This window comes from Fusarium flagelliforme (assembly GCF_020744385.1).
Source record: "Fusarium flagelliforme strain FIESC 12 MPI-CAGE-AA-0113 chromosome Unknown B0J16scaffold_3, whole genome shotgun sequence".
Lineage (NCBI taxonomy): Eukaryota > Fungi > Ascomycota > Sordariomycetes > Hypocreales > Nectriaceae > Fusarium > Fusarium flagelliforme.
This window is the reverse complement of record NW_025763505.1, coordinates 1830972-1858892: the sequence shown is the minus strand read 5'-3', so window position 1 is coordinate 1858892 and position 27921 is coordinate 1830972. Positions and strand designations below refer to the sequence as shown.

At 48.4% G+C, this 27921-nt stretch overlaps 7 protein-coding genes across 7 annotated transcripts; 2 read left to right on the top strand and 5 right to left on the bottom strand.

Annotated features, from left to right (window-relative positions):
* Positions 1-282: 282 nt before the first annotated feature.
* Positions 283-4495, bottom strand: B0J16DRAFT_382469 (Las1-like-domain-containing protein; the record flags this gene model as incomplete). The annotated part of the gene is made up of 12 exons (XM_046131242.1): positions 283-655; positions 712-905; positions 962-1085; positions 1731-1813; positions 1864-1890; positions 1946-2080; positions 2133-2224; positions 2286-2499; positions 2652-2709; positions 2765-2852; positions 3566-4068; positions 4122-4495. The coding sequence occupies 12 exons, from the start codon at positions 4493-4495 to the stop codon at positions 283-285; spliced, it is 2265 nt and encodes a 754-aa protein (XP_045984508.1).
* Positions 4496-6074: 1579 nt separating this feature from the next.
* Positions 6075-7662, bottom strand: B0J16DRAFT_97427 (uncharacterized protein). Its single transcript, XM_046134776.1, has one exon. It carries the CDS (start codon positions 7296-7298, stop codon positions 6237-6239), a length of 1062 nt encoding a protein of 353 aa, XP_045984507.1. The 5' UTR covers positions 7299-7662; the 3' UTR covers positions 6075-6236.
* Positions 7663-8789: 1127 nt separating this feature from the next.
* On the bottom strand, positions 8790-9730 carry B0J16DRAFT_97414 (uncharacterized protein). Its single transcript, XM_046134775.1, has one exon. It carries the CDS (start codon positions 9428-9430, stop codon positions 8870-8872), a length of 561 nt encoding a protein of 186 aa, XP_045984506.1. The 5' UTR covers positions 9431-9730; the 3' UTR covers positions 8790-8869.
* Positions 9731-16902: 7172 nt separating this feature from the next.
* B0J16DRAFT_396721 (Ribokinase-like protein) lies at positions 16903-18463 on the bottom strand (the record flags this gene model as incomplete). Its single annotated transcript, XM_046132285.1, has 6 exons — positions 16903-17317; positions 17404-17526; positions 17629-17684; positions 17745-17903; positions 17966-18317; positions 18390-18463. 6 exons carry the CDS (start codon positions 18461-18463, stop codon positions 17134-17136), a joined length of 948 nt encoding a protein of 315 aa, XP_045984505.1. The 3' UTR covers positions 16903-17133.
* A 929-nt stretch (positions 18464-19392) lies between these two features.
* B0J16DRAFT_337545 (ATP-NAD kinase-like domain-containing protein) lies at positions 19393-21790 on the top strand. The gene is made up of 2 exons (XM_046127360.1): positions 19393-19768; positions 19849-21790. The coding sequence occupies exons 1-2, from the start codon at positions 19676-19678 to the stop codon at positions 21568-21570; spliced, it is 1815 nt and encodes a 604-aa protein (XP_045984504.1). The 5' UTR covers positions 19393-19675; the 3' UTR covers positions 21571-21790.
* B0J16DRAFT_413031 (Emopamil-binding protein) lies at positions 21789-23058 on the top strand. Its single transcript, XM_046133355.1, has 2 exons — positions 21789-22520; positions 22585-23058. Exons 1-2 carry the CDS (start codon positions 21989-21991, stop codon positions 22773-22775), a joined length of 723 nt encoding a protein of 240 aa, XP_045984503.1. The 5' UTR covers positions 21789-21988; the 3' UTR covers positions 22776-23058.
* A 181-nt stretch (positions 23059-23239) lies between these two features.
* Positions 23240-23631, bottom strand: B0J16DRAFT_382464 (glucose-repressible protein Grg1; the record flags this gene model as incomplete). The annotated part of the gene is made up of 3 exons (XM_046131241.1): positions 23240-23293; positions 23415-23533; positions 23595-23631. The coding sequence occupies 3 exons, from the start codon at positions 23629-23631 to the stop codon at positions 23240-23242; spliced, it is 210 nt and encodes a 69-aa protein (XP_045984502.1).
* Between the last annotated feature and the right edge of the window lie 4290 nt (positions 23632-27921).

Here is a 27921-nt window from a genome sequence, read left to right as displayed (position 1 = left end):
TGCTGAATGACTACTGTAATGAAAATGCCGGTTTTTCCAAAAGAGCCCAACGCAATAGATAATGGAATACTCTCCGTACATGATTACAACGATACCATGCAAAGTGCTACAGTATATGATTAGCCGTCCGCACCATGTCGTCAGGATCCATGGAAACCTTACCTCTCAAACTGCGACCACGCAACCTTGTTTCCTCTTCGCTTTGTGGTATTGACTCCCTAACTCCGTTGAATAGTTCGTTCCTTCGTGAATCGTAGCGCGATCGCGCGGCTTATCGGAGAATCACCTCCACACACCAGCACCCTTCATGACTCCATCGAACTCTTCAACGCCCACACCTCGAGCGACACCCACGCCCCCGTTGGCTTCGAGAATCATATCCTTAAGCAGCTCCTCATCCACATCCTCTTTCAGCACAGCTGCTACGCGCCGTAAATGCGCCAAAGTAATCGGTCCGTCCTGTCCATTCGTAAAGAGTCGAAAAGCCTCCTCGACCTCTGCACGGTGAGCATCAGAGTCGTGCTCTCTCGTGTGGAATTTGAGGGCGCAGATGGCGAAAAAGGGCTCAAAGGTTGCGTATCCGTCGTTTTCGGGGTCGAGAATCGAGATGAATTCTTTTAGTTCTGCATGCGATGAGGGTGGAACGCCGAGAGCTCTAGGATAAAGATCTTTTTAGCTGAATTCCAGGCGTGTCTCCTGTAGCGCACTTACATGAGCGCGGACTTGACGTCGTCAATAGGCAAAACACCATGCTTTTCTCCATCCATCGGCTCCGCGAATAGGCTGAATGCCTCGCGGATCTCGGCCTCCTCTTGCGGCGTGACGTTGTGCTCCTTTGCGAGTTTGGACTGGCGCGTCTTGGGCGCTGCGCTTCCGCTGGCAGCGGGTGCTTTGCGCTTTGGAGGCTGGAAGACTTGTTAGAGACCATTATGCCATGAAAAGTATTAGCGACGCTTCTTACCATTTGCACTTTGATTGAATTAAGAGCTGTTACAGCGCGGTCGCAGTAGTTGATGTCACGACGGATTCTTGGTGGTGACGATAGTGGATTTGGCATAGCGCAGAAACAGTGTGTAAGTACCGTGCTGTGTCAATATTAGGACTGTACGGGGTCCTTGAAGAACGAGCCTTTACTATTTATTCTGTTCGACTCAAACCATCGTCCTTCAACATTCTTTCTTCCACAGTCTCTTCAGCAGACTCCGAAACTGAAGACGGCCACTCGCGCTCCTTTGGAGAAAAATCAACGCGAAAGACTCCAAGGTTTGTTCACGTCTGCTATACAGCCACCGCGATCGATATATCGATTTTTTTTCCCCCGTGATATTCATTCTTCTACAACAACATCCGCTTCTAAAAATGCTAGAGCTTGCCGCTTTGATGTACTACAGCGAGCAAGTGTGGACAGTGAAGCAAAATTAAAAAAAGCCTCGTCGGACAACTTCAAACCGGCGTGGTTCCAGCGGGTAGCAAGCGATGTCAATGTCTTTGAAGACGGACACCTAGCGATCCATGGAGACACACAGTCAATAGAACAGAAAGATTTTTATGATATCAACCTCAATTCAATCAATTATTCAATCGAATACTCGCTCTCATTCATATACGCCTCATGCTTGGTGCCTTCTGCAACATCCCCAGTTACATCAGCTGTTCATATTTTCGACATTGGGTCCCTTGAAATGGTCAGAAAAGGCAAAAGAGGGGTTGGCGCAGTGCTACTCACTCACTTGAAGTTGTTCTTCATCTCTCGCAACTTCGCCATAACTGCCACAGGCTCAGACTCGCCAGTCTGTTTCTGGATCTCGGGGTCCTGCTGTCGTTAGCATGACTGTCTTTCAGCAGCGCTCCTAACAGACAAACCTGAACTCTCATAAACACGTTGTGTTCCTGTGACAAGTTAGTCATGTGTTCTTTCGCAGCTGCCTTCATTGCGTTAACATACCTTCTCATCTCCAATTGTGAATTTGCCAGTGGTAATCTTGTTGTTTTCGGCAAACGAGTGAAGGTTCTGTACAGCATCGCGTGAAGAAACGGATGCCGCGAACTTGACGTTGGCCTTGGTGTACTCGTGTCCAGGCTGGAATAATGTCAGCAACTGCGTCTCTTTAAACACTCAGCTCATGGCATACATAGACAACAGTGTCATCAGGCAACGCTGCGAGACGCTTGTTCAAGGCCTCGTGCATCTCCTCGGCGTTACCTTCGAAGAACCGACCACATCCTGGTCATTCTTGTCAGTTTCAACCCCAATCTCTGAGCATCTAGGGCTTGCTTGGACCTACCTCCAATGAATAAAGTATCGCCGGTAAAGACGGCCTTGTCGTTCCCGTCTTGGGCAAAGAAGCAGATGCTGTCCTGAGTATGGCACGGCGTGTGCACACCCTTGAAAGTGATGTCGCCCAACTTGAAGGTCTCGCCGTGGCCGGGCGTCTTGGTCACACCTTCGCAGTCCTTGCCACCGATGATGTCCAGCTTGGGGTTACCGAGTTCGGCAAGCTTGGGAAGTTAGTGAATATTCATGACTGAGTAGTTATAGTGGCGTCCTACCAGCTTCTTGTTGCCTCCGGCATGATCCCAATGGCAGTGGGGAAGTCAGCTATGTTCATTCGGCTGCGGTTAAGGTGCAGTACTTACTGATGGGTGTTGACAATGGCTGTCAAGTTGATCTTGCCCGCCTGAATAGCATCCTTCAGAATTGGTGCAACCCTATAAGGTATTAGTTGACAAACTTCCATAAGCTCATCGGATATTGCGGTCATACTCTGGGGGGTTTGCAGGATCGACAATGACAGCATCCTTGGACTTGTCGTCAACTACTAAGTATGCATAGTTGTTGGAGCTTCCCTCCCCTGTTGAGGTTAGTTTTCTGTTCCAATCCGAAATGTCATTCTCGCGGTGAAGTATCAGAACTATTCACATACACATAGGAATCGACTGGATATGCATGGCGCGAGATGCAACGAGCTATACTATCTTAGCTATGCCCGCTTCAAAATCGGGCGATGGATGGACTTACAGCAGATGATAGATATCCAATTTTCTGTTTAAGAAATGGTCGGCTTGCCGCGATTCTATACATAGGCTTGTAGTTGGATGTCGATTTGAAAGTGGATGTATCGTTGGAAGGATATCGAATGAGCTGCGAGGTTTTGTAATGGATCCTATCAACCAAGGCAAGGTCCAGAGATATCATGGCTCCCCGCCGCTATCATGACGTTTACCGATGCGAGTGAGTGCACGTGATACGAGGCCGGCCTTCCGCTTCAACATCCTCAGGATATCAGAAGAATTGGCCCCCGAAAGCATAAAAGACGAAGTAATTTGGTCACTTTATACTAGCTTAGACTAGTACTTAGGCTACTTTATTATGGTAGCCGAAGCCTTAGAAGACAGTTCTTCTGTCGCCCACCCGAACATCAAGATCATCAATCAACTGCATTGGTCTCTGGGATATGATTTGTAAAATCAATTAATTTGGGTATCAAGTATCTCAAACAATCTCTTCATCACTAGACCATTCCAATTGGTTTGGGTTTCCAAGTGCCTTGAAACTGTGTCCAACCAAAGTCGTCCTCCCCACTGCCAGCATCGAGTTTATGATCTCTCATCATGGTGTCCATAACATCAGGTTCTGCCAGGTTCCTCCCTTCTTGGGCACTCTGTAACCGCTGTGTCAACTCTGCGCATTTGAGGAACACCTGGTTTCCCGGCAGGCTGCCTTTCACTTCTTGAAGCGTCTTAAGCACACGCTCCTTCGGCCAGCGTTCAAACTCGTCAGCTATAGCTCCTAATTTTGCGTTATCTCCTTCTCGAAGATATCGCATCACCGCCATACGGCACGGATCGCTGCTGTCCTCGTCTAGCTGCTTCCAATAGTAATCCCAAATCCACAGCAATGCCTTTCTGGCCGCTGTGCGTAGCTTTGCCAATGAGGGCAGTTGCTCGTGTGTGGACTGATGGCGCAGCTCGACAAAGGTGGCAGGTAAGCCTATAGTCTTTGCGATTGTGTACATGCTCTGCTTGCGCTGCTTTTCCTGGTGACCATCGACAAGGCCAGTGACAAATCTAACAAGATATCAGTCTACCGCACATGATTGTTTTGGGATCATGACACTCACCTACTAAATGCAGCTGAATACGCTGCTCGGATAGCATATGCTGAAGAGGCTGCATTTCCGCCAGAAGATGCCTCCCGATCACTCAACAAAGCTGCCATTAAAATCGCCGTCGATTCAACCATGTGAGGACAGTTTCCTCGCTGCATCCACATTGATACACGCGCAACCGCTTGGTGCTGTCGTGAACGAGTCTCTTTATCGTCTATAGCCTGACGCATCTGCAGATTGTCTCCATCGTTAGGCTGATTGGCGTCCTGTCCCAGCTTCCGGTTTAGATCTTGGGCGTTGGTGGTGACGATGCCTGTGTACATCTGTTCGCGTACGAGCAACAGTTCATAGCGGTCGCGCCATGGCGTAAAGACGTATTGGACCATTTTACAGGGTCAATCTTAATCTCCTTGTAGTGCTTTGGTCGGAACTGGGAAGTGAGGTGAGTTTTTGGTGATGCTTAGGTAGCTTTGAATTCAAGCCTGGTCTGGATGCTAGGATGAAAATTATTTTCCAGCGTCTGAAAGCGGTCACCAACTGCTACAATGATAACAACTTGCCACAACGACGATTCGCATATAATACATTGTTATTGATGATAGGAATTATACTAAGTTTTGAGTAAATGCTCGCACGAGTGAAATTCCATGTCCAATTTCTAGAATATGGCAGCATTGGATGCACTCGCATTTGGAAGTGAGAAGTACTGAGTGGGTTTGGAGGCAATGGTATGATACTGGTAATGACTAACTTTGCCAGAAAAGGTACATAGCGCCTTGCAAAATATTATCTTGGTATTTATTTAATAGCAGTTTGACGTTACCAAGTCACACTCTGATTTCAGAAGTATAGAAGATTGTAAATGATACTCCTGGTGCTGGATTTGCAAACCTGTATCTGTACTCCATGGCAATACCAACCAAACCCAATATCAAAGTCTTCACGCCATGCATGATGAAAGTTACTGTATAGGTACGTAATTACCAAATATTGAAGATTGACGACTTGTCATATTCGATTACTCTTATTAAGATTGTTATTGAGATTGGCCAACCCATCCCTTTTGACGGAGCTTCCCTTCAACTCTCATCATCTATGATCTCTAGCATCCTGGTAAACTTAATACTGTACTGCAACTTGGGCTTGGCCGAAATTTCTAGTCAAAGTCAGAATAAAATATCTCAATGTGGATGAACAACTATGTGTGGAGCTTGATCTCATCAGAAGTAAGTTTTTGGAGGTGTTTTTTTATTATTAGGAAAGGCAAGATCTTCGGGTCCTAAAGATCGAATGTCTAATTATGTATGAATCTTACATAGGTAGGTACTTTTTACTCTAATAAGCCGCCGTCAATCATCATGGCCTCAGAACTTCTTCACCTACTGTACTGTACCAGGTTCTTTTTCCCCTCCTTGACTCACGAATTGCGGGGCTAGCAGCCACTTCCTCGCTTGCCAGCCACAACCGACCCTGAGAAGTAAATACGTAATGCCGCAAGAACAGTGGGACTGTACCGCTGTAGCGCCTAAGTCTGGGTTCGCACGCCGCCGCACAGGGCTGGCTGCAGGTGGGGAGTGCGTTAGGTGTAGTACCAACCAACCAAAAGCTACTGAAGAGAGACCATCAGCACGGACCGACTGGATGCCACATGTCGGGCAGGGATTAGCGTACCTACCTACTGAATCAAACGTTGAGAACGAGACGCGGCTCTTTATGGCCCGCTCTTCGTACCTACCTGCCTCTTTTTCTTTTACATTGGAACACGGGCATCTGATCTCGTCATGTCACTGGAAATTCATCTGAGGCTCTCTTGCATTGACTGATCTTCCATTTGAGTGAGCATTGTACGGCTGCCTGAGCCTGTCATACTTACATCTCCCTATCTTGTGCTCTTGCACGGGGTATCCATAGCTAGTTTCTATACATGTTGAAATCAAATCGCTTTATCCGTGCCTGTTTTCCCTAAAATCAAGACTCCATGCCGTCGTCTCTGAGACCCTGTATCCTCTTTCTTCAACAAGCAAATGGAGAACAAAAGCTGGCTTGTCCTGCCGCCGTAATACCATATTCATACAAGTTTAATGTCGTGATTCATGTTCGCCGTTGCGGATATTGCGTTGTATCGCATTACTCATCGTCATCCTCCTCATCATCCTCCTCATTCTCATCCTCATCCTCATCCTCATCCTCATCCTCATCCTCATCCTCGGATTTGGGAGGTTCCCATGTCTCTTCAAGTTTCAGGCCCTTGCCGCTGGGCTCATGACTTCTGAATGAAGATCCAAGTAGAGATGATACGGTGGATCGGTAATTGTTCAATTGTGGGTCTTCGTTGAACTTTTCTGGAGCATCATAGAGACCCATCCCAACCAGGATCTCACCCTCTTCTTCTGAAGCGTCTTCGAGTGCCTGGTATTGGATATCCTCAGACACAGCTGGTTGAGAGAGATGGCTCTGGGGGAGCGTCTCTGGTGTTGGGGGTGTTGTTGCACCAAAACCATGCATGATGAAGTTGTTCCAGTCCCATCCATTGCTGTAGGTGGTGTCGGCAGGAGCAGAGGTAACCGGCATTGAACGGGTATCCGTCGTCAAGGAAGCAGCTGGTGAATGGTGCGAGATACCAGCTCCTTGATAAGCGTTGTATGCCATGTTGTCGGCATGCTGATATGGCAGTGACAGATGGGAGAAGGCCAGAGGGGATGTGCCGCAAGAGGTTGAGCCCATCATAGGTGAGTAGTGAGAGAAATTCCCATATAGATCGTGTTGATCAGCAGGTGTGTAACTTGGAGTCAAGGCATGCATGTGCTGCTGTGTTGAAGCTTGACCATAGGAACTCGGGTGCCAGCTCAAGGGACGCGACGATCGTTGAGTGTGCTGCTGTGACTCGACATCGCAAAACGAAGATAGCTGATCCATTATTTGTTGCTGTCGTCGTTGAGAGTTGCCGTCGTTCATCAGAGTCTTGCGTCGAGCCATGAGGCCTGATGATCGAGGACTATTGCTGGCACTTGAGGGTTTGGTAATTCTCATAGAGTTTCCTCCAGAACGCTGTCCGTTGGAGCCTCGTGAGAATCTCCTTGATGTTTGAGAACATGCCATTTGGTGTGCGTGGTCGTCTAGCATCACGTCCTGAGGATATGTGACGGGCAGAGAGCCTGCTGGTTGCACACCGAAGAGTGGGTGCATCATCTTGAGGTAGGTATCCAAAGAAAAATCTGTAAAACTTGCGATGGAAAGACTTAAGTGTTGATTGAAAAAGACCCTCGATCAAAGATTGTTATCGTTCTCAAGCTTGCTTTGTGCTGTTGATAGATATGCGAACAAAAGACCTGAGGGACCAACTTCATTATGTATCGTCGAGTGGATGTACAGTACAGTCCCCAAGGGGGTTCAAGGGAGTACGAAACATGGGGCAATCGATGGCTTGGGAATAAATCGAGCCTAGTAACTTCAACAAGATCAACTCTCCAGGGATCTGGGTGTGGGCCGGGAGGGACCAAGCAGAAGAAGAAGCATGGACGATTTAGCACCAACTCGCTACAAAACGCAGAACTACGAATATCGACGAATCAGCATTGAGTGTGTCGGGGTACTTGACAAGGTTCACTCACCAGAAATGGCCCTGATGTTCTCGTTCCTGTGCTAGGATTGTCAATTTCTAGCATGGCAGCTGAAGTGGTGGCCTGCGTCATACGGGCCGGCAGGGGGTGTCTCAGCAGGCGGAGCTAAAGGCAGTGAAAGGTAGGCGGGAAGTAGTGCCGGAGCGAGAACTAGGCCACTGTTCTAGGGATTAAGACAACGCCCGTGTATGGTGAGATCCAGTGTCAGAGTGTTTAGACACACGACTTCTGTTATGTGCGAGGGTGTGCGGGTTGGGATTTTGAACGAGACAGGAGGAATATCAATGGTATTAACGCCGATTCTCTCAGTGCTACGCTAATCTTGGCGTGGTACCGACAAGGCGAACAAGAAAACAGACTTGATGGTTATGGTAATAACGATGGAGTCTTCCGCAACTATGATTGCGTTGCAGCCATGAGCACAGAGTCTTCAGGAAGTGGGCATCATCGGCCGTCTGGACTCCAGAAAAATCACCCCTGTCACTAAGGATGCAACTCACATGGAGTAGTGAACAATAGAAGGGATGGAGAAGAATTGGGCTCACGGCCCGGAGTCGTGATAAATCGTGGAACAGTGCATTTGCAGCCAGTCTTTGGTCAAGATCCACGTCCTGCTTCACCGAGAAGCAGGGGGTGAGGTAGCGGTAAGGGGTGTACCAAGCGTACAGAGCGGCGCCACAATGTATGCATCCCTGGGGCCCGAGTTAGGCTGGGGACCTCAACTAGGAAGCGCCGCGCCCAGGCCAAAGGATGGGATATTTCCTTGTTGCTAAATGTGCCACTCGGGAAGGGTCTCAAATCTCATCAAGACGGGATGCGCATCACCGCTTTGGTCTGGCATGCTTCTGGCTAGTCACTCGAGACACCCCTGCTGTAGAAAACGTAATTCCCATTTCTCGGCCCCGTGGTAACGTTAGAAGCGGGTTGAGAGAGGGTGTTGTACAAATATGGAGTTGTCCTAAAAGAAACAATCATATCTGATCGACAGGCGCTTGGGGAAGATGGTAGACCATGTTTGCAATGAGTTTTGAATCCTCATCAACACTGGGTAGGACACCGGTGAAAACGGCTCAGTACCCACTTCTCAGTGTATTTTCGCGCTTGACTTGGTGATCCCCAAGCTTTTTCTCACACGATTGTTCATTTCAGTGACAACAGCCTGCTTTTCAAAGTAAGCACTCGGCAAGGGCCGATGGTTGAAAGTTCAAAAATATAACAACAGCTTGATAATCTGGCCTCTAGTATGGAGTACTTGGCAGTGATATCCATGACCCAAAAGTTTGAACCAGGCGAGTTATCTGCCAGGGTTCGAGGGCGCAGCCAAACTCCATCTAACGTCGACCTCGCAGGCATTTCGCAGTCCAGGCTAGATGGGGATTCCCTCAAGGCCATCTCAAATATTGTTATGTGGAACCGCATCTGTTCCAAATGAGGGTGGGAACGGCGTTTCCTGATAACTAACGCGTGGCTGGTCAACATTGCATCGTGCATACTCTGACTGTACAGTATGCGCATGCACAGCAACAACCCATCTAAACCAGGTCGGTACGCAGATGTTAGTGTGCTTAAGCTATTTCTCTGTATAGTTGGTGAGCGATGCTTCCAATCTTTGGCGGTGTGTGTGCTGTTGGTGGGAATCCTTGGTGGCAAGAACACCACTACAAGGGCGCAAGGACGTTTGAACGCGGGTACTGGAGACATTGCCGTCGCGCAATTTGCTCCATAAGGTAAGGTACCGAGTACGAGCTGTGAGTCGCAGGGTTGAAACTGGAGACTTCAAGTCGAACACAGGTTGATTGATGAGAAACACTCGTCGATTAGGGAGGTGATGGTTAACATGGGCCATCGGCGGGCACTGTTCGTCACTGTTCGATAGTGCTCTAAGTGCCCTGGCCGGGTATCAATCTCAGGAAGGAACGAAATGAGGTGAGTCAACTATCTTAGGCAGGCGTCTTCAGGTGATGGGCGGGCCTGAGCGGCGGCGGGCAACGAGGGGAGGGGACGGAAGGTGCAAGTTGCAGTGACTCGCTTGGTAGTGTATCCGTAAACTGAAGACGCAGCTTCCACATGTGTGCTCCGTATGCGACCTGCCTACTGGTCCGCCCTTGGCTTCGCTGGGTCTTCTGAGAATGGAGAGTGCGGAAATCACCACATCGGATAGGCGCCCTCACTTGTCTGTCGAGGCTCGAGCATTGTCAACTCACTCATCAGCCAAGTGCCAAGTTGCCATTTTCTTCTCCTCCACTCAGGGGTTGCGAAACCGACAACCGATTTCCCAGATGGGTAAACACTGGAGGGTCACCCCGTGCTAATTAGCTGCAGTACCACTTCCTCTCACAGGCAAAGTCAAGCAGGTAGAGAAACAGGGTGTCGCTGGTCTCTCTAGGTTCCCTGTCGCCTGGGCAGCGCCAGCGCCAGCACAACTTCAGCAAGTGGGCGGCTTGTCGGGCATGGGATTTGGCTTTGTCTGCACCTGTGTTAGTGGAACTCGTGCTCTCTGTAGGCTGCCACGTCGTCTAACGACTCACTTCCGAAACCGAAACACGGGTCTGTCGGTACACACGCTAGGCTATTCTGCATGCTTGTATGGTATGTTGCATGTCTATCCCAGGTAAGTTGGTGTCCGCAGATATTGCTTCTGAAGTTCTGTGTAAAGTTTGCAGGAGGTCTTGAGACAAGGTGGTCAAGTTCAATTCCAAGCCGCTTGGAAAGTACTAGCTAACCTTGCTGTGCCATCATAGATTAAAATGCAACATTATTGTGTGTGATCCTTTTCTAACTCGAACTTGGATAGGGAATCTGGGCTCTCTGAACGTTCCCATCACTGGAAGCGAACGATTTACAAGTGCATCATCAATGAACTATCCGAACTCGGTGCGAAATGCGATAGTGCTCTGTCACTTCCTTTGTCTCATCTCCCTACCCCCTCCGCTGAAGGGAACGTCGACGATTCATCAGGTTCATGCTGCAGCACAGCAAATTTTTGCTTGGGCTGGTTCTTTACGAGGATAATCCCCACCTGCATAGTTTCATTGCTGACCACGGCCATGAGATGAGTTCTGTGGAGCACAGCACATGTGCTGGTTCTGGCTGGCCCCTCTGAACCTAGCCGCTTTTCGGTGTTGGAAAGCGACGCGCTCCATCGAAAGATTTGGGCGTCTCACCGTACGTCCAGGACCTAGCCAGCTAGCCCACCATGAAGGGTTACAGAGGGATCAGCTGGGGGCCGCCAGTGGATGATATTGCTTGACCATGGGTTTTCAACTGCCTTGATCGTCCACTGAATCAGTCACCTCACCAAGCAAGGGCTAGAATTGCGCGCCACCTACATGCTCCCTGCAAATCTTAGGTGGAGATGGGGAACGAAAGCGTGCCGCCTCGATGGATCTTTTTTTTTTAACTTTCTAAATCCCTAGTATTATGATCCTAGCGAATCCTCGAGCCTACGGTGTGCAGGGAAGGACATCGCTAACCGTTTCGCTCCGTTCAAGAGATGATACGAGGCGATCTATGCGTTGGTATGAGAACATATCGATGCCATGCATTACACTCACAGAATACCTACCTACATACTGTATTGCCGTCACCAGTTGCCGGCACTACATGCTGATGATAGACAATACGAACCCGGAGCTGTCATAGAGTTCAGCACCCCAGCACCTCTTCAACAACAGCTGTTATGGCGCTTTCTAATAACGATCCCCCTCGGCATAACACAAACGGTAGATGGATTGGCTATTTTTGCTTCGGATGCCCTGGCTTGTGGTTGTGATGGCTTGCTTAACACTAGTCCGATTTAACAGGGGTGTCGGGATACTCAGCCAATCCAAGCAATCTCTGGCTCAACCCATCTTGAAACTTCGATGGACTGTGCCCTGAACATCTGTCTATTTCAGGTAAATATAACAGTTTAAACCTCACGGCTTGACAAGGCTTGAGAACTGGGAGCTAGGAGCCTATGACTCGACTCGCCTATAGACCTTGAACCATGTCCCGCCAGATGGGCAGGGACAAATCATATTTTATTTGTTCCTTTCAGCACCCACGGCGAACAAAGGGATCATGCATTGGCTAACATATCTGCTCAGACCTTCCATTTTCCGAACGCTGTCAAGGCCCCAAATCCTCAATGGATTCCCAAGACATTCATTGGCTACAATTCTAATTAACCAGGCTGCCAGCATTATCGGCTTCTGTGTGCTATCGTGTTCCCGAGTCACGGAAGTGCAGTCACTGTCATGTGACGATTCTCATAAACTTTTGCAAAACCGGTACCTTGCTACCAACATAACGCGGCGACACTGTGCTGTGCTCTGGCCTTTAGCCCCTGGTTATGTGCCACAGCTTGTGCCGGCCGCATCCTAAATCATATTTGCCTATCAAGGCTGACGAAGCCGTCAAAATGCGTCATTCGAAAACAACCCTCTGCGTAACCGATCAGCCTCCGCCCTTCGATAACTATCTATGCATGGTAGAGAACTCAGTGCTCAATCAGTTCGCTTCGTCCTCATTTGGGCTGCGTGTGCGGGCCTAGAACCGGGTCTGTCCAACAAGCGTAGCACACGCTCTAAAGCTTGAGAAACAAAACAGTCATGATTTTCGGACCAGGCTTCAGAACAAGACATATTCGCCTGTCCCTTTCTCCTGCTTGTCCGCCAAAGCCCACTTGTAGCGTTATGAAGATTGGCAGATTGGATTGGATGAGGTTTATCACCAATCCTCAATTACCAATCGAGAAACATGGGTGCAGTCCCAGACATGGCTTCGTTCTTTCAAGCCGGACAGACGAACGGTCGTCTTGTGACTTGCAATTCTTGACAATCTGCCAACGTCGTCTCTAGGCCAGGTTAACTCAAGTGGCTCCTCCTCTTCGGCCTTAGATCAAAGATCCTGCGCCCAACCCACTGGGGAGGCTGAAGTTCCGTTGCCTTTGTTTTACGCTCTGGTGCATACACCTTACTAAGGACACATCTGCTATGATTTGGTTCACCCCTATTCCATCAACCAACCAAATTACTACTAGCTCAACAACCCGCTCAAAACACTAACTCGCCCTTGCAATCGGTTATCAATTCGATGTCAGAACAAGCAGATTCACTGGTTTATTATTTGCGTAACCCAAAAACAGTCGAGCTTATGCAAATCCATGGTATTTTTGTGTCAGATATCACTCGACGGCTTTGGCCTACCTGAGCCTATTCCATCCAACCACTGTCGTCTCGATGAAACGAATGTGATTATCTGTGTATGCGGAATATGGGTTTACAGAAGGATGAGAAATATGATCACCTTGGCGTACCAGATTCAAGTCTTTCTTTCAACACCGTGTATTTCCGGTGCATCACATTATCGGTGGCTTGATAAACAGACTTTCCATGCTTTAGGGTACGTACTGTCTTGGGGGCGGCAAACCACGCTATACCAACTCAAAACAGAGTATGGAGGCTTGAAAAGTTACCGTACGATGACAAGGATATGAGAATGGAGGGTCCAAACCCGCTTGCCAGGGATCAGCATAACACCTGGGTATCGCCAAGAAAGCGAAAAAGAACAACTCGCTACGGATAAAGCTTGCGGTCCAGTTGCTGATGATCAACTCGCCTGGCTTAGCCTTACTCATGACTTGACATGTACACTGGTTTCGGATAATATTACCCAGTGATGATTTGCCGCAGAAACAATCACACAATACATGCGTCAGAAAGGTTCAACTTCAGTGAAGTCGGTGGAGGAAGGCTACTGTATACAAGAGTGATGGCTCTTTACCGCAAGGGTATTTGCTCGTTACATACCTATCTGTTCGAAGATGATCAGACCCAGGGACCTTACACCTGGGATGATGCGTTGCCCTTGCGCTAGACTACAAAGGATATACTTGGAGCCACTTGGAAACCCGCTGCCATGGGTCCAGCACAAACCAGCAAGGGTCAGGCACGGAGAGTTAACCACGGAAGGACGACCTTTTTAGTATCATCTGGACGCTACAGACCAGGGTATGAAGATTTCTACAACCGGCACACGCACGCATTCCAAGGTCCAATTTCTTATCTACCATTATTGATATATTACATACGCTTGGCTTGAAGAGATGACTCGAACACAAGGGCTTGCTACCTAAGGAACGACGATGAAAAGATCGATTTCGGTGTCGCGAGTTGCCGTTGCATCTTCCTTTACACCCAGCTACCCCGGCCTATAGTATTCATATACATACATCCATGTATGTAAGTCAGCAAGCAGAAACCGCCTCTGATGGCCGCAGCGGCGCAACGACCCCGGCTTGGCCGGGTCAACTGAGTACCATCTTACACAGCGTTAGCCCCCGGCGTGCATGCGGGTTTGTGATCATGCAAGTACCTATATTGAAATGATGACTTGCGCACAGTCATTGATTATTCTCATGTCCTTCATGACTCGTCGCTATACCTTACTGTACGCCTAAGATATCTGATCTTGGGTAACTTGATCCTCTTTCACGTCCCTTGCCAGTTCTCCCGTGTCAATGAATGACTCTGGAATACCACCCGAGCAATACCCAAAGGTTCTTTTATTGCGGTCCCACACCGTTAGACGAGCAACATCGATTCCTTTTGCAGGAGCAGTAGCAGTAGCAGCGGGGCAGGCGTGAGTTTGACGGTGGTCGTGGGCGGACGACGGTCTACGGTACGCCGTAAGTTACGGTAATGGCCATTGGGCTTTGTTTTGGTCTGAGAGATTTGCGGGCGGCTTGAAAGCTTGAAGCTGGAACCTTGCCCGAGTAGCCAAGGAACTGAGTGTGCCTGGGCAGACCGGTAACTCAATTGCTTTGCATGGTACCAGTGCACTTTGCTTTTTGCCATGTTCTTGTTTTTGAAAGCTACACATGTCTTGATTGGGTACAGGTATGCCTGCTCACAGCATTGTTCTCACCAACTGATGGTAGCATGAAACAGCCTATCCAGATCACCCAGCGAGTGTCCTTGAGGCTTGTGGACAATTTTAATGATACAAAATCGGCGTAACCAGCATAGCAAGACAATCAGGTCACCATGACAGTACTGTATTGCAGCAGCCCGAAACTCAGCCGTTCCATTCAACTGATGATGAACGGCTACTGAGATGGGTTTGAGCGACACACAATAATTTGGCTAATAAAATGGACAGATTACATATGCACAGAGGCATTGATGTATTATCGCTAGGTATGTTTAACTAGATCAAGGACGAGTTGGATGATTTATTCATGATCGGCCAACATTAGACAGGTTTCGCTTAGTCGAGTAATTTGTCCTTCGCAGCACGCACTGCCACATCAGGACTTGAGACATTTACTTTGGGATCGTCAGTCACCAGCGCTACCTGACATTCTTTCAAAACGTGTGCATGGTCAACGCCCTGCGGCGTAGCTTTGACAGCTATGCTACAGCAGTACTGTGCTGTACCTAAGCTATGCCACAGATCAAGCCCCGGGTGGCCGGGGCGTCTCCAGCTGCCGCCCGTTCCTCCGTCCGAAAGCTCCATACATACCGATCGGGGATGTCCAGAGCGGGCCAGAGTTCAGCCATCTGTCCAAGACCTTCGCCGCCCGAGTCCGCAGCATTCGGGTTTGATTGATACACACCCAGACAGCTAACACGACACCATTTTCATACGGCAGTTGATGGGGGCGACTAGGCTCATTTGTAGAGACTGGGGCTGGAAATACCCCCCCTCCTAAGGGGAGTCATCACCCCTTTTCCTCGACTCTGGCGGAGGCTTCTATATTTACAGGGGTTTCGAGACGCTCGCAAGGCGGGCCGGCGTCATTCACCAAGCAAGCACTCAGTCAAATCACTCATCTGTCTTAGCGAGCTAATTATTGATGGATCTAAAAGACCTTTGTCTTGTGTCGAGTCTGATGACACGGCCCTTGGAGATTCTCTCTTTACCTTCGATGAGAGGAAACCCCACATGCCAGCTAAGAGCAATGCATGGATGTACGTACCTACCGTACTGGACGTTTCCCCTTTGACCAAATCATCAATCGCTCTTCAATAGTTTCAACACCTGGTGTTTTGACTAGGTACCCCGCCGAGACTGGACTGGTATTGTTTATTTGTTTGCCTGTTTTCAATAAGCAAGCAGACTACTGTACGGTTTACCCCTTTGTCTTGAGTACAGCACACTAGTTATTGCTCACTTTTTGGATCTTCAACTCAGAACGGTACCATCTTTTCCCAATCAGCAATCCCTATTGTTCAGGGATCGGTCGAGGGGGGCGCTGCTCGTGATATGCTTCCATGACGGCTCAATACCGTACTGTGCGTTACTGCAGGGAGAGCCACCTCTGGCTATCCGCATTTACGGATGTACAGTACAGTACGTATCCGTCCTACCTATACAGATTTCTGCCCTGTGCCGTCCCGTCCCATCCCATCTGACACGTCTCGCACCTTGTCCCTGGTGTCACGACGGTGCTAAACCGAACGAAACCAAAGCAGGCCAGCAGGCCCAAGCCAAGACAAGCGAGCAGTGCATCGTCCACTCACGGCACATGGATCTTGGCTTGCGTTTCGGGGCTTTTGAGTCCTTAACTCTGCATCGCATGACGATGCTGTCGAGCGGCTCGCTTGCCCCTCTAGCTTCTCTTGGGTGCGTTAGCACTCACTAGCTGCAGACGGTTGGCCACTGCCCTGGTACCATACATGCTACAGTAACTTAACTCATTAGATATCGACCATGGCGAATTCGCCCAACTGAGCTTCTAGACTAATCGTTGTCTTCATGCAGTAGCCCCGGCGCATCCGCGTGGTTAATTTGGTCTTGTGTCTTGCTTGCTTGCAGTGCAGTGCAGGCAACGTCTTCCGGTCCCCCTTCTTGCATCCACTCGCATCCATCACAGATGTCCCAGAAAGTTGAGACAAGACAAGACAAGACAGTGGAGGGTTGACGATTAAGCAGGACGGACGCCTCCATATTAACATCTGACCTTCTTAGCTGGAGAGTACGTATCCATACCTACAGAACAGGACACTAACAACTGTGATGGTTTGAAGACAATCCCACGCTTTCTATTCACCATTTTCACCGCCTTTCTTCCCTGCCTCTGTCCGTCCCCTCCTTTTGCTTCCTCCACTGTCGGACGCTTTCTAGCCCAGTCTCTCTTTTTCCCACTTAATCTCTCACAGTCGGGTTGAGGACATCGTCAGCCGCTTTAAGCCATGAGCAACTAGGTTGGCAGCGAGTGACCTGTGGTCTTGTTCCTATGCTGCATCTCGCACTCTGTCTTCTGTTGGTCTAGCGTCTTCGACTTTCCTCAGTCTTCCGGCATCCGACCCTTGCACCAGAAAGTCTGACCTTTGATCGTCGTCAAGCAGAAGAGCACCCATCACATTGCTTTGTCACTGTATCCTTACTGGGACCACCATAGCCAAGTATCCAGGCATTCACCCGCCTCCAGTCATTTTCCCCAGCATGTCAACCCCGAGCCCATCGAACCCCTCCCGTTGGACTTTGAGTGTGGCCAGTTGGACGGCGAAAGTCAGCTTCTTCCCCGTGCTCCAGTCGTCAGGGTGACAGATCAACCCGTACAGCATTCCGGCTATGAAAGTATCCCCTGCCCCTACGGCACTATATCTCGGACAGTGGTCAGTTCCTGCAGTTCTACGCGACTTGTGTTATGCGTCGTGCTGTGTGGGACATGGGCATGGACATACTCAACCACGGAAATGTCTCCTCCGGATTCATCCTGTGCAGGGCAATGGGAGCGAAGAGCCTCGCCCGCTGACCGAGGCAACCCAGCAGCTCCCTCTTCCCCCCACGTACAGAGTGCTAGTGACCTATTTATGCGGCGTCTCGTCAGCCAACATGAACAAACCCAAGTCAGTTCAAGTATAAGCAAGCAAGCAAGCAATGTCTTTCCATGATGTTGTTGTACGTACGCCTTGCGGTGCCCTTCGGTTTTCAGGCATTGTTCAGGGGTGCTGTGCCCACGACTCTGTGCCCTTGTTAGATCCTCTCAACCACCACGGCCCAATATCTTTGAGTCCACTCTCACCTCAGCCCAACTGCGCGAATAGAAGACGACGTCCGCCTCTGCCGCCAACTCTGGCAGACCTTCCCTGCCGGGCTTCTCAACTTCGACGCTGATGGTTGCTTTCGGTAGTACGTTACGCAGGAGCCGGATACAATTTTGCACGGTTTCTGGGATTCGGCCCTGTTGCGTCCATGTTCAGTTTGGCTGGTGTCCATGTGCAGAAGCTACTGCTCGAATCCTACCTCGAAGTGCCACCATGTCTCCTGGTCCGCTTCGAAACTTCGCGCGATGTTGCCAAACTCGTCTTGGGTCATCTCTGGGAGGTCGTTGTAGTTGACGAGCGTGCGGCTGCCCGATGCTTCACTGCGAATGATGTAACTGCTTGCCGCCTCTGTGCTCTCCTCTCGATATAAGCAATGGCCAAAGTCAATCTTTGACTGTTGACCAAACGAGGATACAACACGCTGTGCTGCGGAGGATGAGGCGTTGGGCAAAGGTGATACTAGATGTAGCTGGAGGCCATCATGGTCTGCGAGCAGCTGCTCCAAGACTTGAAGCGAATTGGGGCAATTACCTCCACGTCGGATATTGATACTAGTAGCACGTAGCTTTGAATCCTCGGACGGGAAGAAGGGGACACTGAGGTTAGGTTAGTAGATGCCATACTGTGTTGTTTTGATGGTGACATTCTTGAGGATTGTGTCCAAGTAGCAAGCACCCACGACGATTAGGTGCTTCATAATGTCTTGCCTTGCCTTGTCTTGTCTTGCCTTGAACCTGAGCCTATTACCCTGTAACGTTGGTTTGCTTGTGTCGTTGTTCGTGATATGTTGTCTTCAGTTTTGTTTGTGTTGCAGACAATAAAGACAGTTCCAAGTCGTTTGTTGGAGGGGTTCTCCGCCGACGTAATTAAGTTCCACCGGTATTTCGTCACTATTTTTCTAATTTTATTGAGAGGAGCGTTCTTATTGTGTTTTATTGTTTATGATAAGGTAAATGCCAGAATTTGCTTCCAGCCCTAGGTATAGAAATGTTGGCCTTGTTAGGAGTGGTTATATCGCATGCACAGTCTTGTGTATTATGATATGCGTCTAGAATCTAAGTGCTGGATAAACAGAACACCGTCTGATTACAACAGTCCCGAGTGCAGGAAATACGGTCATTTTCTTTTGAATCACGGCTTGAACTGAGAAAATAACACAAAAGGAAGGGTTGTTTCAGCAGTTGTATTGAGCGAAAAGCGCATTAAAGATTGATATACGCATTTCAAATATAGGGTAAGCGACTATTGAGTCGCAGATCTATCCAGACTTTTGCTCCATGTATCATGAGCCCTAGCATTCAATGCTGCTGCATTCAAGGGAGGTTGTATATTACAAGAGATTATCAATACAATGGTCGTTGATGATGTTATCTCATGTTTACTTGATTCAAGTGTGTGTTGAGTAAGTATCAGTAAGCCAACAACTTGTACTGAGTCATCTCACTCCAATTGACTTCATTCGTCTAATCAGAAGCCTCTTCAAGCTATCGACTGTAGAAGAAGCGTGTTATTTCTGTTTATGAGTACGATACTCTGAAATAAATTCGGCCCTTCATAATCACGAGATCGTCAGATTCAAATCCAGACTCAGCAGCAAGCTCGCCGCAAGGTGTCAGAAGAATTGATCGCCGAAAGCATAAGAGACAAAATAATCTGGTCACCTTATGCCAGCTTAGGCTAGCATTTAGGCTACTTTATTTCTGTAGCCTAAGCCTTAGAGAACATTTCTTCTTCTGTTACCCACCTAGGCTCAGTAGGAGCCAGTGGGCCCATTCTACCAAACTGCCCCGCCATTGAGCCCTGGAAGACAACGTCATCTCCAGCTGCCATTGACAAAAGACTGGACTGGACTGGACAGGCGATCGCATTATTTTCTTTTGTGTACTGCACAATCAATCAAAATTTGAAGATGGGCGAACACTCGGAAAAACATATACATTTCCAAGACGGCAATTATGGCTCTGATGACTGCTCAGACGATGATGATGCTAAGGCAGTCGAGGTATGCCTAACTATCTTACCTACACCTACTGGATAACCCCATGCAAGAATGGCGCGACTAATACCGTAGAACCTGCGCAGGTAGTCTTCGATCCAGGAAACCCATATCGTCGCAAGAGCTCCATGGTCGCCTCAGAAATCAAAGCGCCTGTGATGCGACACCCTTCACGTCGCGACGAGTGCCTCGTCCACCAGTTCCTCGATAGTCAACGACGCGCCAAAGATGCTGCCTGCTCAGCCAGCGAACCCGAGTCGGAAGCTTCGATGGGAAATGTTTCCTCATACCTAAGCAATCACCCGGACCCTAGCCAGGCTAGTTTTCATAGGGCCCTCAATGGCGACCACGTCGAAGCCGTTCGCGACGAGGGTCTTGACTCGGTGGTCGACCCGAAATTCAAGAGCAAGTGTCGCGCTGTTGTAGAGCCTGGTAGCATGGATCACTCTGGTCAGGCTGACCAGCAGGCTTGGACCCAGCAAATGACCAAGAGCATGTCCGACCTCGACCTGGGAGGTGATCATGAGGATGTGCGAAGTCGTCTGCTCACCAAGCAGCAGCTTAGCGACATGGCATGGGGTGTGAGAGAACTAAGCCGTCGGTTGAGCAGTATGCGCATTCGATTCAAGGTCAAGAGTATCTTTATCCTGACAAAGATCTACGACCAAGACTTGATCCCCAAAACAAGAGAATTGGTCAAATGGCTATTGCAGCATAACCATGAGGTCGCATACACTGTCTACGTCCAAGACAAGCTGAAGAGCAATAAGAAGTTTGATGTCAATGGCATCATTGACGAGGTAAGCAAGGGATACGTCGAGAAGGGTGATGCGAACGAACAAACAGTAAAAGACACACTCAACAAGCGCTTGCGATATTGGGACGAGAACATGTGTCGAACACGACCCCATACCTTTGACTTTGTCATCTCGCTCGGTGGTGATGGTACAGTGCTATATGCTAGTTGGCTGTTCCAGCGCATCGTGCCACCTGTACTGAGCTTTGCACTAGGAAGCTTGGGCTTCTTGACCAAATTCGACTTTGAAGATTATCAGCAAACCCTCACAACAGCCTTCACCAAGGGCGTGACAGTGAGTCTGAGACTGCGGTTCGAGGGCACTGTCATGAGGAGTCAACCACGTAAGAAAGCACAACTCGACAAGGGTTCCGATGAGGATGATGACCCGCCGCGAGACCTGGTAGAGGAACTGATTGGTGAGGAGAGGGAGGACGAGCATACGCATCGACCGGATGGGACGTTTGAGATTCTGAATGAGGTGGTGGTGGATCGAGGCCCAAATCCAAGTAAGAATCCCGCAGTCAACGTTGCCCCTGCAGGAGATGTGCTAACGTATATTCTAGCTCTGTCAACTACCGAGATCTTTGGAGACGACGAACACTTTACTTCGGTCTTGGCCGATGGTATCTGTGTGTCAACACCAACTGGTTCAACGGCCTACAACCTGGCTGCTGGAGGATCTCTGTGCCACCCAGAAAACCCCGTGATGCTGGTCACATCCATCTGCGCGCACACGCTATCGTTCAGGCCCATTATTCTACCCGACACGATCGTGCTGCGAGTTGGTGTTCCATACGGCGCGAGGACATCTTCGTGGGCGAGCTTCGACGGCAGAGAGCGCGTGGAGCTGAAGCCAGGAGACTACGTGACCATCAGTGCGAGTAGATTCCCGTTTGCTTCCGTGCAGGCTGAGGGACGGAGAAGCGAGGACTGGGTCAATAGCATTAGCGGGAAACTCGGATGGAATACGCGACAGAAGCAAAAGAGCTATAAAGAGTGGGAGAAATAAGACGGTATATTATAACGAGAGAAATGAATCATGGGACGAATATTCGTACTTGGTCAGACGAACAGACAAGATGGATGGCGTTTTGGTAGAGATTACTTACGGATAGTGATGGCGTTTCTGCTTCAATATGTAAATGAAACGAGGAAATAGTGCTCATGGAGTTTAATTGATCTTTTCCAGGGTCTATAGTTGTCATGAGAAGAGGTGTTATTTAAGTGGCTGTTCGTTATACTACTCTACTCCACTGTTGAAGATCGCGTTTAATGTTTAATGAGCCCACCGACTTCAAGCACGGTTCGTATTTGGACACCGCCTCTCTTCGACAACGGTTCAGTTGCGTCTCCGATAGCACGTCAATGGGCCTTTCCTGAGCATTCAATCAATCAATTCAAACAAAGTAACACCAAAATCCATCGCAATGGCGACAGAAACCGCATCGTCTCTCCCGCCCGACTTGTTCGACCAAACCACAATCATCTCTCTCCTATCGACTCTCGCTATCGTCTTCGCCGCATACGTCGCCTCGCTTACGTTCCTTCCTTCTTCATCCTCGGGAACTCTACGGTTCCTATTCATCTGGCATCTTGCCGATGCGCTGTGCCATTTCCTCCTCGAGGGAAGTTTCCTGTACCACTGCTTCTTCTCGCACCAGCCGCTCCTCGACGATGCGAAGACAGACCTATTTCCCACACCCGCAGGGTTTCTAGGATACAACGACCGTGTGTACGGTGCACAGTCAGGTGGAGATAATCCCTTCGCTATGCTGTGGATGGTGTATGCGAAGGCGGATAAGAGATGGGCTGGCGTGGACTTGGCGGTTGTGAGCTTGGAGTTGTTGACGGTGTTTTTTGATGGTCCATTGGCTGTTTACGTTTGTTATTGTCTGGCGAAGAAGGACCCCAAGGTCAGCATCTGGATGATCATTCTGGCTACTTGCGAGTTGTACGGAGGTAAGTTGCATCAATATCATACATGCATTTTGGAATTAGGTTATGCTAACAGAAATAAATTTAGGCTTCATGACTTTCTGCCCCGAGTGGCTTGTTGGAAGTCCCAACCTCGACACAAGCAACTTTATGTACCTTTGGCTTTACCTATTCTTCTTCAACACCCTCTGGGTCTGGATCCCGCTCTGGATCATTTGGTACTCAGTCAAGGATATCTCGAATGCTTTGGCTGTGCGTCAAGGGAAGAAGAATTTGTAAAGCTTGGAAGTAAACCAGAGGACCATGGTGGGTGGCTGACACCTAAGGATGATTGCAGTTCAGTAAATTGTTCAACCATTCGAAGCAAACCCATGATCAATCAAGTCCATGTTTAAATGTTATAAAACTACAAGCAATTATGCTATAACCAGATTAACCAATTCTGTAGTCAATACTGACAGCTATTTGTCGCATCTTGGGTTGATAGATAGGAGCACGTGACAGCACGCGGCTAGGCTGGTGTAAGTCAACAACATAAACTATCGCATACATTCACATCAGAAAATGAAGAGACCATATATCGTGTTTCATAGGTGCATTGAAGAGCTACTGAATTGGGGTATCTGATTGCTCAACATGAGTGGTACTGCAACTCTCCTGCTGGAGAAGCAGCCCAGTCCCTCCTCAAAGTCATTCCATGATTTCATTACTCATCCGATTGAGTTATAGTCGCACAAGAGAACTTAAGGGTTCTGCTTGTAAGCCTCGCCCTTGGCGCCGTGAGTAGACTCATCGATCTACCGAAAGGTTAGTAATTATGTCTTTTTAATGATACCATCAAGCTTTCAAGGCTCTCAAGCCGTTCCAGGACTCAAGAGATCTCGTGAAAGCCCGATTCCTAGGGATGAAAAAACGAACCTTGTCGGACGCGGCGTCCTTAGCAGCGGAGGCGCGAGTGCCAATGCCGGCGTTGGAGTCCTTGGCGACCTCCTTGTTGGCCTCCTTGCTGGTACCGGAGATGCCCTCCTGGACCTTCTCTGTGGTGGGTATTAGCATATGTTGATGATGGTTATTCCGAGTCGTAGAAGAGCTTCTTACCGGTGGCCTGGTTGACGGTGTTCTTGATGGTGTCCATGATTTCGGATTTGGGAAAAGTGTTTGTGTTGTAGATAGTTGTGTTGAGTTGAAGTTGAGTGTGATGATGAGAGAAGGGAAAGGTTGGATTTGGAGAGAGGGAAGGAGGGTTTATATAGAGCATGGAGCGATAGTGATTGACTGTTTGGACAAACAAGAAAGCTGCCTGTCATCAAGGTTGTTCTATCCTGATTTGGTGTGTTTACTGGGCCTGCCTCCTTTGGCATATCCGTACATGTCAGAGCCTCTGCCTAGCTACGGACGAGTACAGAATTGCTATCATGTGAAGGGAAGGTATGTCGTCATAGACTGTTTATTGCAGACAAGTCCTACATTGCTCTACGGATATGGATTGTACCCCAGTATACGCAGGCTCAGCCAACCACTTGGAAGCGAGACAGCAAGTAAAGGGCCTGTCTGTGATGGTTGCTCGAGACACATGCCTGACGTCAATTCAATCACTTGGACGTCATCTCGATGAGAGCTCCGAGGCTTGTTCGTTTGGTGGGGGTCATTGAGTATCAGGAGTACTGTACTGTAAGGTAGGTAGCAAGCATGTAGGTAAGAACGCGCCTTCCGCGTCGCGGGGTTACTGTACCTGATTCGGAAGCTCAACTGCCCCGCTACACAAAGGAAAGTACGTACAGTAATGTACATACCTACGTAAGGTCTAATGACACATGATCGACTCCGGTCCCTTGCAGCTTTGGAATATCTTTTATGTAGAATTGACGTGAGAAGAAGCTTGGATATGACATCCATGGCATGACATTAGAAGCCTTAGAATTTCCTAATTAGGAAAGAACCCACTTGGAGCGGGCAGCGTGCAGCGTGTGAAACTATGGGTCAGATTCAGCCTCAGGCAGATCCGTTGCTTTCCCGTGCAGGGCAGAGCATAAACAGCGCCACATAGCGGGGTCAGATTGCCTGTGGCGGTGACGTGGTGAAACTGGAATGACCTCAGTCTTTAATCATTCCTTCCTTCCTTCCTTGTCCTCCCCCAACCAAAACTAAACCGGTCTTTCCTTTCTCTTACTTATGACCCTCACTCTCTCCTTCGGCGGGTAAATAAGACGCCTGCATCACTGTTTTATGCACTTCTTTCTTCATAACAAAATGCATTGATTGGTTTCCCCCACAGTTTAGGATGCTTGCCATCGAGATCTCTCCCCTCGTGGCCAATACAGACGGAGCAATCTCTCCGTGCATCCTGATTTCTTGATTTCTGCTGCCACCACCGCCTCTTTGTGGATGTTCTTAATATCACTCTAGCCACTCAACGTTGTAGCAGAGTGGCTTGCCCTTGTCAACTTCCCAGCTTGTACATAGACTACAGCTTCAAGAGCTTGTCGAAATGGGACCCGCTCAAGCTATCATTATGACGTTCCTAGTCAAATAGCTTATCTCTCTTGTTCTGAAGCTTGTTCTTTTCTTTGTTGGTTTCAGAACGTTAATCATGGTAATGGCATGATGGCAAAAAAAAAAAAGCCATTTGCCCACATGCCAGAAATCACCTTTCCCATGATTGTCATTCATGTCCATGATGCCAAGTCGAGTTACGTTGCCAATCTGTCTCACTTTACTAAGGTTACTTGCAGATCAGATCGTTCTAGGCTTTCAACTACTACGTACATTCCTACTCAACCAGAAGCTGGCTGGTAGGCTAGCTACAGTAGCTTGCTTGCGCACTCTCTGAAAACAACATTACAGAGTGTTGACACGACATAACCCGTCTTTATCCCCGCCGGAATGCGTCCGTAGCTCCCGCTGTGCCATCAATGACTCTGTGAGCTTTGGTTTGTTGAGTAAAGCTTGCAGCTTGGAGCTTGGAGCTTAGTCTGTCTCGATCGATCGCACTCGACACGCTTTCCCGTACCTTTGTATCCATGTGCCAATCCGTCTACGTGTTCAATGATTGACCATCGGCAATCGGAGGAGGCGAATACGATCTTCGGAGCACATGCAAATCGTGTGATCGTTGCAGTACAGTAGTTGACTCGCGTTTCTTAATCGGAAAGCAATATTACGATACCTGATAAGGCATCATGATAACGACTTGAGCGTAGCTTGCCATGTACCTGAACCAAGCAGGAATAAGGCATCAATTTGGCGAATCAACAACTTACACCTTGGCAAAACACATGCAGGAACCTTTGTTTTTCGATAGATGAGACCTGGACAGCTCACGTCAATGGTACAGAGATCACTCCTGTTTCGCCCACTCGGTCTACCGATACCTTTTGGTCTCTACGCATGATGTTGTGGAAACCGGCTAAAAGGCACTGTCTGATGTTAGATTGGGATTGATGAACCCAGACTCTGTCAAGCTGAAAATGCTCAATTGTGGACAGCCAAGCCAGCTCCCTATGCATGCATATGCCTACCTAGACCACCACGGAACGATAGAGCTATTCCGGACATTTCATATGGAACAGCAATTGTGGAAGAGTTAATCTGTTGATCGAATCTCTCCAGCTCAGCGCAACAAAACAAAACTAAACATCAAGCTTGACTATCGACGTTTACTACCTTTGAAACGTGTCACTGAAACTTATATAAGCGATGTTGCCGAAGAAACAATTTATGGTCTGATCAACGGAAAATTTGTTATTGTGAAACACGTACCGTAGATGCCTTCATTTTCTTTACCATCTTCATATATGAGCTTCAGAAAATATAGCATAATGTTATGTCGGCCCCAGAATCTCGAATGGGCAGGTGGAACCTCTTTTGTATCAGGGATGAAGTATTCTATCGGGGGTTCGGCCTCATCGTGACATTTGTATCTTGTAATCCTGTCTCGGACTCGACGACGATGAGAGATCCGTAACACGTACACCAATACAACGTATACCCTAAGTCTGTTCTTGAATCAAGTTTCAACAGTTACAAGACATAGCATTTGTCATGGGACTCGATGAGTGAGTTTCTGTGTAACCGAGAGTTGCATCATGCCACCAAAGGCTTCAAGACTACGTTGTAGCAGTCTTTATATTTCATCGTACGAACTTATTTGGATTGCGCTGTTCGCTAGCTAGGCGGAAGTAATGCAACACTCGTCACGGCGAACCTATTCTCTCCCATCTCGCGATCTGCACATGAACTGCAAGATAACACAAGCACTGCACTCAATCTACAAGTGGCTGCTAAGCTTGTAGCGCCCTTTACTTCCTTCACTTACCAAAAACTTTCAATCGTAGAAGTATTGATGCTGTTATGATGACTCACTGTCACTCCAATACTGAAGTTTCTGGGAATGATTATATCTGGCTCCAATAGTCAAGATCTTTAAGATTGACTCCGCTCGGATCTATGAGACAGACGTAATAAAATTGAAGTCGTTCAATAAGAAAATAGGAGAATTGAGTTGCAAAGACTATGCTACCCTTTGTATCGTCCACGACACTCCAGCATCACACCTCGGTTTACTTCCACACCTCAATTTAAACCCCATAGTTCAGTTGGAGTCATTCGAAGTCTTATTTCCTAATGGTCTTGTTTGGTTACTACCTACTTATATATTCTTCAGTCAATACCTCCACCATAGAATACCAGGAGAGCAATGCCATTGATCCTGGTCCTGATCATGGACCGTAGCAATGTCTTCCCTCGTACTATCAATATCACCATGACCTTTAAAAGATTTCTTGGAGCTCCTAGGTCCTGGTTGTTACACGGGGGGAGCGTCTGTCGAAGAACCCAACTTTGTCAGGGCCATGTTTTAGTAGTGTTGATCTGGGATTCATCATCTGGTGAGGACAACAAGCATGCACAACCAGCTCCGCTGACAGACACATGAACCCATGGCTTAAAGCCCGCCAGTACATCTAATACCTTTTGACCAAATCGGGGCAGCTTTCGAAGCTGTTACCAACCACCCGTTGGTATTCGCTACTGTCAGAGTGGTAGAAAGCCTGACCGTCGAGAGCAAGAGACAAAATGATTCAGTCACTTTCAGCTGGTTAGGACGCATCTTATGATATTCATACTCGTCGCCTGAAGCAGAGAGGATATAATCGCAATACCTTAGAGCTCACGGGGTATGCATCTCCCTCCTGAGTACAACTCGGACTCACCCGGTTATATGATAAGGTTTGAACGGACAATATTGTGGAATACAACAGGGACTATATCACTGTCCTTGCGGACTTAACACCTTGCAGCTGCAGGGCTAGAACGGAAGTTCCTTTGTCCCCAATAGCTTGCAAGTAACTGACCTGAAGAGATCACTGCTCCAAAGGATGCACAAAAGGCAATGCTGCTGGGTACGGTCAATTAACTATGTCTATCC

Excerpts from the sequence above, each read along its gene's own strand:
- B0J16DRAFT_337545 (XM_046127360.1), top strand. The coding sequence starts at position 19,676 with ATGGGCGAACACTCGGAAAAACATATACATTTCCAAGACGGCAATTAT. Across the intron at positions 19,769-19,848 it reads ATGATGCTAAGGCAGTCGAG|GTAGTCTTCGATCCAGGAAA; the intron begins GTATGCCTAACT and ends GAACCTGCGCAG.
- B0J16DRAFT_413031 (XM_046133355.1), top strand. The coding sequence starts at position 21,989 with ATGGCGACAGAAACCGCATCGTCTCTCCCGCCCGACTTGTTCGACCAA. Across the intron at positions 22,521-22,584 it reads TACTTGCGAGTTGTACGGAG|GCTTCATGACTTTCTGCCCC; the intron begins GTAAGTTGCATC and ends AAATAAATTTAG.
- B0J16DRAFT_97414 (XM_046134775.1), bottom strand. The coding sequence starts at position 9,430 with ATGTCTCCAGTACCCGCGTTCAAACGTCCTTGCGCCCTTGTAGTGGTG.
- B0J16DRAFT_97427 (XM_046134776.1), bottom strand. The coding sequence starts at position 7,298 with ATGATGCACCCACTCTTCGGTGTGCAACCAGCAGGCTCTCTGCCCGTC.